Below are 9,941 nucleotides of genomic sequence, written 5' to 3'. Positions count from 1 at the left end.
GGCGCCGCTCACCTGACCGCGCGGTCACGCGGCCCGGGCGGCTGCGCGAGGGGAGACCGGCGGGTCATGGCGGGCCCCGCGCTCTGGGTTCCGCTGCTGCTGGCGGCAGCGTCGGCTGGCCGGGCGGCAGCCCTGTGGCCGTGGCCGCAGTACATCCAGACCTCCGACTGGCGCTACACCGTCTCCCCGCACGGCTTCCAGTTCCGCTACCACGCCAGCTCGGCCGCCCAGGCGGGCTGCTCGGTCCTAGACGAGGCCTTCCAGCGCTACCGTGCCGTGCTCTTCGGCTCCGTGGCTTTGCGCTTCCCCTCCCCCGCGGGTGAGTCCGACTGCCCGGCCTCGCTCCCGGCCGCCCGGAGGGCCTGGCAGGGGACAGCTCCCCAGACCTCCGGAGACACCCCTTGCCCAACCCTCTGGTCTGGCCCAGCCCTCTAGTCTCCGCTTCCGCTTGCCCCTTTTCTCCAGGTGTCCTCTCGGCCTCCCCGAGGATTAGTCCCCCACCTCCATTCACTGCTTCACTTCTGGGGCCAGAGCTTTTCTGGAATCCTGCCCTCGGGCTCTGTATGTGACCAAAATGTCTGCTTTAAGACCACCGTTCAGTCAGGATGGCAAGTTACTGAAAATACTGGGCCAGTGCACATCTGAGGTGATGCCTCTGACCGTGTTCAAGTGTCCAGGGTCCTAGCGAGGCTGTGACCAGGGCTGGGGAGAGGAGACCAGAACTGACACCCAAAATTGGTAAGACACTGTACTTATCTAGAAGTACATGAAAGTATCTGACACGTAGCATATCAGGTAAATGTTTAAACTGTGAGAGAAAACATAGAACACTTCCATAAAGAAACGAGTTTTGAGCAAGCCACTTAAAGTGAGATGGTAGATGTAACTGGCCAGGACCGAAAGGAGGGTATTCCAGGAAAGAAGGAAGGCTTGAGCAGAAACACAAGGGGCCATGATTGAGCTCAAAGTGCTGGGCTGGTGTGTGTGATGAGGGTGGGGGCTGGGGAGGGGTGAGGGAGGGGGAGGGTGGGATTGAAATGAAGAGTCAGGAGTGCTTCCGGTATGGGTTTCGTCTGGAATAGCAGGCGCTGGCAATTTTCTTTAAGGCAGCTGCTGAAAGTTGTGTTGGAGGATTATTATTTCATAGCAATTGATGAGTAGAGTCGTGAATAGAGTCAGCCACGCCAATAAAAGTTCTACTTTATGGGCTTAAAATTTAGAGTTTTCTTGAAACTCCTGGAACCCAGATCTCCGGTTATGCCGTGTAGGTGTTTGTGGAGGGAAGCTGTATTTACGGGTGGGCCATGTGGTAATGTCATTTTGTCTCATGTTTCAAGTATGCTTAAATTGCTTTCAAAAATGTTCTCATTTGATATATAGAATTAAGAGCATTTAGTTAAACAGGTGGCACTTAGAGTGTGACGGATGATTTAGGGAAAGAAACAGCATCCAAGGTAGTTCTTCACTGGTAAGTTGCACTAAGCTCTTAGTCCTCCTCTGACGTCCACATACTTCTCTAAATTCTTTGTGGCATATAATAGAATGCCTTGCATAAGACTGGCGCTCAGAATATGTTTATTTTGGTATAGAAAATTTAGGGCCTGACTTAGATCTGTCATCTAATTGGTTGGTATGTGCCTCTTCCAGTGCTGGGCACTCTGGTGGTTACAAGAAAAGTGTGTGGCCTGGGCCCAAGCTTTGCAGTCCAATTGAGGAAATATGAAGCAAAAGACACAGTGTATTACAAGTGCTGAAAAGATAATCAGAGTGTTTACTGCTGTTACATAAATTAGGATAATCCCTATACTTGTAAATTAAGCCTTTACTTCCATTGCTGTAGGACTGTGGTTTAATCAAGAAAACAGAAATGGGGAGGTTATGTGACAATGGTGTGCTACAAATTCCCTAATGAAAGATTTAGAGGCAGATAAACTAAATAAAAAGTATTTCCAATTTATTGCCTTCCTGTAAATGAATTTGCTCTGTTAGTTGATGGCTCTAATCCATTGAGAGAGAACGGAACCTGATTTGGATGAACATGACCAGAGACAAGACAAGTAACTTCCTTCTCTATTGTTCCTCCTAACGGAGTCTTCTCTTCAAAACACAGTTTCCTGGAGAGGCTTTTAGAAGACTTGAGCCTTAATCCTTTTTCTGCAAAAACAAGGATGAATCTGTGGAGAAAGGCAACATCCACAAAGCCCAGACCATAGTATGTTTCTCTGTGGGACTGATTTTGGTCAAGAAAACAACATACACAAGTTAAAACATAGCTGAAGCTAGCTCTCCATCTCCTTTCTCCAAGTAACTTCCTTGGGTTAGTGTTTTTCTTAATGCAGCACAACTTGTGGTTCTGAGCCTGAAATTCAGTGAAGTTCATTCTTCGGTTTTCTTAAAAACAAGTCTAGTGTTAAGGTTCAACTCCATTCTGAAGTGGCCTCCACGGTCCATTCATTGTAGTCCATTAATAGCTCAGCGGTCTGTCCAGGTGTTTGGTGTTTGCCCCTGTCTCTGTAGTTGGCAGGTGTTTCTGCCAGTGGGAGGGTGTGTGCTGCGGGCTGCTGAACCTGCTGAATGGAATTATTCTATGCTCTTGATACTCGAATGACCTATTATTATTAAGCCACATCCTGTTTGCAAATTAAAGATCTGATTATTTGGGATTGCACCCATCTGATGTTGCTCCATACACTTTTGGGGGTGCTTAATGGAGTTGATAAAGCCCCGGTAAAATGGCTAAATCCAATTATGTCATTTGGCTGCATTCTTCTTTGCTTTTTCCTGAAACTAGCTGATTGAAGTCGTAGCCTTTATTTGTTGTTATAAAGTTCCCATCCTGTTCGGGTGTTCACACGCACATCCTTGCGAGTTACTTAGGACAGCATTGTGCCTGAACAGAATAATTCCCACCCCCTTCCCCAGCCTTTTATTCTAGAATGGAAGGAAGATTATTGTATAAGTATCTGGATCCTTCTGCTGCCATTATGAATGATTTGCTCATCCTTAGATATTAAACAGGTGACCAAGTTAATAAGGGGCATAGTTCATTATAATCTAAATCTCCTAAAATACCTCCTTTGGCCATTCCTTTTATAACTACTCCTGGAACATAGTAGATACTTGATTATTTGTTACATATATTAACTTAAAAGGACTACTTTGTATGAAAAAATTGTAAAAAGGCTTCATGGCTTTTGTTTATTTCTAAGATCATCAAAAAGGAGATGATTTGTGGGTTTCATTTAGAACTGATGGTCTTTCCTTTCAGGTTTCAAAATGGAAATATTAGTATGTGATTCCAGGGAAAGGAGGATCACACTATGCTGTGGTCCCAACTCAAGCTGCTCTTAACCCTTCCCCAGACTGGGAATGCCTCCAGAGGGTGGAGGAGGGAAGCTGACAAGGAGCAGCTGGGCTGGGGAGGGAGCGCATTGCTGAGCAGTTCTCCACTCTGACCCGACTAGTGGCTGTGCGCACTTTAACCTTTCCAGGACGAAGACAAGGCAGAGTCCTGTGGAAGACCTGATTGCCAGTTACATGTGGTTTTTAAAAGCAAAAGAGGAGAAACAATGCAGGAAGAGAGTTGTGTAGTAGTTATTTTTCTTGTGAAGGGGTGTGTGGAGGATGGAGGGCTGCATAAGGGGAGAAATACAGTTATCCGGGAGGAACAGGTAGCAGGAGCTTGGTTTTTGGCGAGGGGCAAAAATAATTGTGCTCCATTTTGAATCCCCAGGCCCAGATTCGCTTGGCCTGCAGTCCTCAACCAGTCTGTCTTCTCACAACTCTTTTTTTCTTTCTTTGTTACTGAATCATAAGGCTTTTCCAATAGCCCCGGCTGGTGCTGAGCCCAGGAAGCTCAGTTTGACCAAGGTGTGTGGGTAGTCTGGACCTGGTGTCTGAAGGGCTCCAGTATTCCTTCCTGGAGCTGTTGTTGCCAGCCCACCCCACCCTGGATGTTCTGCTGGAAGACCCCTTTACAGTGGAGGACTTCAGGTCTGGAACGTGACGTATTCAGGAGTCAGCCGGGGAAGGTTTGCTGATCGCTTCTCTTAACTGTGGGCCTTTGGCAAATTGCCTGATTTGCAGGAACCAACTGCTGCCTTTTTTTTTTTTTTTTTTAACGTGGCTACATTCCAAGCATTTCTGAAGATAATAAGAAGTTACTGATGGGATACACATAGAAGGAAGAACTTGATGATTTTAAAAATGAAACAAAATAAAAGTAAAAAGTCCGAGCCTAGAACTGCCCTTCGTCCCGTCTCCTTCCACTGCATGTCCTCACCTCCACACAGAAGAGGGAAGCAGGGCGTCGGAGGGTTTTGCCAGTTTGATGCCCTCTTTTTTAATTTGTTTTTGTCTTTAATAGCAGGTATGGGCTTTTTTTTTTCCTTACAGTCTTGCAGGGGCATGTTGTCGATTTCTTAGCCTGTTAAAGGCATAAACCTCAGTCCTTTTCCTATTGATTTGTCTACTGAAATAAGAATGCACAACGTGAGGGCTGTGAGTTTCAGTTTTACTGGGGGGCTTACTGAGAACTACAGCCCAGGAGACAGCCCCTCAGATAGGTCTGAGCAGCTGCTCCGAGGAGGTGGGGGAGGTCAACATGCATGTGGTTTTGGAGAAGGGGGAGTGCAACCAGGCACACCTCCCTGTAGAAGGTCACTGCTAGTCACAAGGAGCAGGTATCTCAGTTCACAATTTTAGTGCTTTTCTAGATATGAAAAGATGCAAGACGTTGGGGTCATAAAATTTTCTCCTGAAAGTATTGAACTACCTGCAGGCCTGTTCTGCCGGTTTTCCTGGGGCACGGGGCGCCTCACTCCTGATCTTTGCCCTGAGCTCCTTTCAGGCTGTGCTGAAGGTCTGCAGCTGCAGTGGCCACCTGCCCAGTCCTTGTAGAGCCCGAGGGCGAGTGACATTCTTTAGGTGACAATCATACAGAAGGAAAGGAGTTTTACTGCCCAACCAATACTTCTTTTAGAAGTGAAAGAGGTTACTCTTACGTTTCTGCATTTTCCTAAACTTCCTCTGCTGGCCCTGGAAATAAGTGGTAAGATTAGAGGCTACGTGCCTCATCAAGCGGTTTACAACTGGATGAGAAGCTTTCTCCCACCTTTGTGGGGTCACAGACAAGGTCAGCTGAAGAGAGGACGCTGGGTCTGTGGAGGGCAGAAAGGCGTGTGTGTGAAGGATTTTCTGTTGTGACAGAGAAATGCGTTTGCTTTTCTTCTCTGTTCCTGGCGTTGGTGAATAAGACCTGTTACTGGGTCAGAAACTTCTCTCTTTTATTTCTCCCGCGTCTGTTTTAAGCTTCTGTTATTGCTCAAGCTCCCTGGCCACACGCTCAGCCACGATCCCTGGCCAGCAGAGGTGGCTGTCATTGTGTCCACATCTCGCGGTTGGCCGTGGCCTGGCTGTGGGGTGGGGCTCGCTACTCTGAAGTGTGTGCTCAGATGCAGGAATTTTGGGCTCTTGTCTACTCGGGTGTCAGCAAGCAGTCTCCTCTTCTTTTGTAAAGCTTTGGGTTGGGAGGAAGGGAGGAAGGGTAGCTTACCAGGTACACTGTGTCCTAGATGGAAAGTTTAATAACTATCCCATTCAACCTTGTCCTGGTAATAATTAGTACTAGGATCCCCCATCTGGGGCTTTGGTCTTTTGACTAGGGTCACAGTCCTAGTCTGAGGCAGATTCAGAGTCCCAAGCCCATGGCCCTTTTATATATTGGACTGTCAGCCTGTTTGCTGTACAGGGCGGCATCACACAGTAGTGGAGCCTTCAGGCTCCTGTAAGAAGCTCGTGGGGGGAGGGTATAGTTCAAGTGATAGAGCGCACGCCTAGCATGCAGGAGGACCTGAGTTCAATCCCCAGTGCCTCCGTTAAAAAAAAGTAATTGAATAAATAGACTTCATTACCTCCCCACAACAAACAAACAAACAAACAGAAGCACATGGAAAGCCCTCAGGGAAGCTGCTCCTCTGGTGTGGTTATCCCGCAAGGCACTCTGCCCCCGAGCTCCTCCAGCCAAGTAGCTAAACTGACTTTTTAGGAAAAGGGCAGTAGAAAGTAGAAGGAAACTAGCTTTTATTTAGTACCTGACACTTACTGCGTGTCATGCCCTTTCATCTTCATAGCAGCTCTGTGAGTTCGGTGCTACACCCACCTTGCAAAACCGAGACTCAGAGGTTAAGGAACATGTCCAGGGTTACACAGCTGCAGGGTGGAGCAGAAGTTCCCGTCAGGTCTGTTTGCCAAGACTTTGCTCTTTTCACTGTGAGGTCTGGGGGCGGACTACTCATAACTGGCTTTACCAAGCATTATACCAATAGCCACCTGGAAGACTGCTGGCCCCAGGTAGGATGAAGCCGTGACCACACTCTAGTGTTAATTACTTAATACGGTAATCTCTAACATCTAATTGCTGTAATCCTTAGCACTCAAGTTGTAAATATTTTGATCCCCGGCCCATTGTTACCTGATTCCAGCGCTATTTCTGGCTGGCTTCCTCCCTTCCACTCATCCTTAGTACAGGTAGCGTTTATTAGGCAATTATAATTTGTCAGTAGCGCTGGTCCAGAGAATGTTAATGAGCTGCCCCTGTCCTCAGAGACTTTACAGTCTCATACTACAGAGCTGCAGCAGTCAAAACAGTGTGGCAGATTTGTGATTTAGCGACCTGAATATATTCTGCTGTTCACAAAGACAGGGAAGATGGTAGGAGAGTAAGGGAAGGGGTGAGCAGGCAAGGAGAGAGAGAGACAGCTGAAAGGTTAGAGGCAGGTGAGAATTATAAAAAGTCAGTTTGATTTTGGACAGTTAGCCATACGTATTGAAGCTTGAGAGAATGGATTGGGACGTCTCTGGGGATGAGAAGAAAAGGCGGCCGTGAGAGGGTGTGGAGGAGGATGTCGTTGGGCAAGTGCTAAGCCAGCACGTGGGTTGGTTCTTTGAGTGCTGCAGTCACCGAGGAGGATAGCCAGCCTTGAGGTGGAGAGGAAGACGAGACTAGGATCCAAAGTCTTGGGTAAATAAAGTGACCAGGAAGTTGCAGAGTGTCATGACAAAGAGAGGCTCAAGATTTTACAGCTGAACGTATGAGCCACAAAAGAGGCTTTTTTGGGTGGTGGTTGTTTTGTTTTCCACTTGATGGTAGAGGATGGATGGCCTGGGGGCAGCCCCATATCTCAACCCCGGGATGTGAGAAGGAGCACAGTATAGGGGAAGCAGTATTCCGGGGAGGGCTGGGCTTCGGTCACGGAGGAAACAGACCAGACCGAGGATGTTGGTAGTTAAATAACCATAAACTAAGATTCCAGCGGGCTTGCAGGGGTGGGGTGATGTGTAATGCAGGTGGTTGGTGGAGGAGGGGGAACCACCTTTGTAGGGATGGGAGTGTGGGCCCCAAAAATGAGCAGAGGCGTTTATATATTGGGCAGAGTGACGAAAGATGAGAGCATCTACGCCGCGGTAGATTTCCATGACTATAGGTTGCCAAGGAAGTAAGTCCCAGAGACAAGCAAGAGTTCGTGTATGCGTGAGAATTTAACATGAGATAAAGGAAGCGTTTCCAATCAAAAGTGAAAAGATGTGTTAGTAAATATGTAGGGATGACTGGTTATCCATTTGGAAAAGATTTAAATCTTTCCCTCATGTCAAACACAAAAGTAAGTTAAAGTGTATTAAAGGTGTAAAGACATACCACGAAACTATTAGAAGGAATTAAAGGAAACGACTTAGTCCCAGGGCTGAGGAGGCCTTTCTAAGCAAGCCAGTAGCGGAAACCATAAAGGAAAAGACTAACAGATTTGACTGCATACAAAGTAAAGCAAAAGAGTCCGTAAGGGTAAAAAGTAAAGGACAAAATGAGGCAAATATTTGCAGCCTTAGAAGACAAGGTTAAAATCTAGAAAGAGCTCTGCAAAAAAGTGCAAAGAATATGAGGGGTGAGTACGAAGCGGTGCTCAGATTCAGTCATTAGTAAAGAAATGGACATTAAAACAGTGCTGTGTTTCTGTATCTGTCAGACTGGCACAGATGAAAAAGAATTCAGATGGTCTAGTTTCAGAAGGACGTGGAAAGATGGGCCATGGTTCAGATAAATCAGTACAGGAGTTTGGAAGAGTAATTGGCAGCATCAAAACTAAAGACTTTCATATCTTTGGCCCACCATTTCCACCTCAGAATTTTCCTACAGAAGTCTCTCACAACCACTTAAAAAGAGAATATATAAATGAATACTTACTCGAGCATTGTTTATCATATCAAAAACTTAGAAGCATTCCCGAATGTCCACAGAGAGAAGGACTTAGAATGTTTTTTAGTTTAAGTGTATCTGAAAAATGGAATTCTATTCAGCACTTCCAAATAATGATGTAGATCTGTATACACTGACATGAAAAGATGTGCAGATCATTTTGGTAAGCGGGAAAAAGTTATGAACTAAAATGTGTGAGGATCTCATTTTTATTTTAAAAATTAATAAATCTATGCATTTACAAGATTGGAAAGGCTGTGCAAAATGTTAACCAAAGTTATCTCTTAGGACCTAGAATTACAGGGAGGTGCTCTCCTCCCAGTAGGGGGAGGGAGGAGGAGGGGGGCGGATTAAGTTTTTGTTTTTTCCAGATTAAGTTTTAGAAGTAGGGAAAAAAGAAAACTTTTAAATGCTTACAAAAGAAGACGGGATGGAGAGCATTCAGAACTCACCGAGGGGCTAGATCAATTGTATTTCTGAGCAGGTATTAGTGGTTTCTGGAGGCTGAGGACTCCTGGGACTCTTGGGAGGAGGCACCAGGGTCCAGACTGCACGGAGCAGCCGTGTGCAGGGGCTCCAGGCACGGGCAGTGGGCTCTCAGACTCCCGCTTTGCTGGGAGAGGCAGCTTGGCAGGGGTGGCCCCGCCTCCTCCTTGGCCACACCGGTGCCCTTGTGCGCTGGCTGCTTCCCAGGCTTGGGATGCCCTTCGTGCTCTGGGTAGCGGGCAAGCCCAGCTCAGGGTTCAAGGTCCTGCTCAGAAGTCCCCTGCAAGGTTAGGCCTCCCTCTCTTTCGGAGGCAGCTGTAGTATCTACTGTAGCCCTTATCATGCTGTTTTGTAATTGTTTGTATTTGTGTCTCACCCTAGACGGTGAGCTCCTCAAGGGCAGGGCCCAGGGCTTGTTTTCCTTTTTAACTGCCCCAGCGCCTAGCGCAGCTCCTGGTGCACAGTAGGTACTCTGTACACCCTATTTGGAATGAAGAAACGAGTGGGAAATGAATGCTTCTAAGGCCTCTCATGAGGCCAGGTTTGGAGAGAGGAAGCCTGGATACCACGTATATGAAGGTGGGAGTGGGAGGGAACAAAGCGGGTTGGAGAACCAGTGTTGTCCCCAGCGAGGAGAGTGGTAGATCGGAAGGGGTGGGACTGGGCCACAGGCTGGGTTCACTTTCCTAGTTTCCACTCCAGAAGTCAAACCAGATGCCACTCTGTGACCAGAATGAGTGATGTTTTCTTCATGCTGCTAAGATTCTGTGCATTAAACCATTAAACCCATTGATATGATAGAAATGTTTTGACTCAGGGAGGAGCAGGGCGGGTCAAGGGAGCAGCTATTATGCACTGAGATAAAAACATAGTTTTCGGGTACCTGGGATGCAGGAATGAGTTCTCCCTTCAGGAGAAGTAGAAAGACCTGAATCTTTTTGGATCTTTGGATCTCAGGGTCTTCAGAGCGGTGTCTGAATAGACACTTCCTGGATGCCTGGGTGTCTTACCATTCCCCACCCCAGCCCCAGAACTTCAGAAATACCAGGTTTGAGTGTATAAAAGTAATTTCTACATTAACTGTTTGCCATTTATACCCAATTATTGTGCAGCACATTCATTACGTATATATAGCATTAAATATGCATTTAAGAAATTCTAGCATCATTCGGTTTTTTTTTTCAGCAAACATTTATTGAATGAC

The 9,941-nt window shown here is 46.8% G+C and overlaps 1 protein-coding gene across 1 annotated transcript in view; it reads left to right on the top strand.

Annotated features, from left to right (window-relative positions):
- The first annotated feature begins 7 nt into the window (after nucleotides 1–7).
- Nucleotides 8–9,941, top strand: part of HEXA (hexosaminidase subunit alpha) — a 28,157-nt gene continuing 18,223 nt past the window's right edge. The window contains 1 exon segment of the mRNA XM_032468984.1: nucleotides 8–319. Within this exon segment, the coding sequence (XP_032324875.1) occupies nucleotides 67–319 (253 nt within the window). The 5' untranslated portion in view covers nucleotides 8–66.

This window comes from Camelus ferus, chromosome 27, assembly GCF_009834535.1.
Source record: "Camelus ferus isolate YT-003-E chromosome 27, BCGSAC_Cfer_1.0, whole genome shotgun sequence".
Classification (NCBI taxonomy): Eukaryota; Metazoa; Chordata; class Mammalia; order Artiodactyla; family Camelidae; genus Camelus; species Camelus ferus.
The sequence above is the reverse complement of the archived record's forward strand: the minus strand, read 5'-3'. Positions and strand labels throughout refer to the sequence as shown.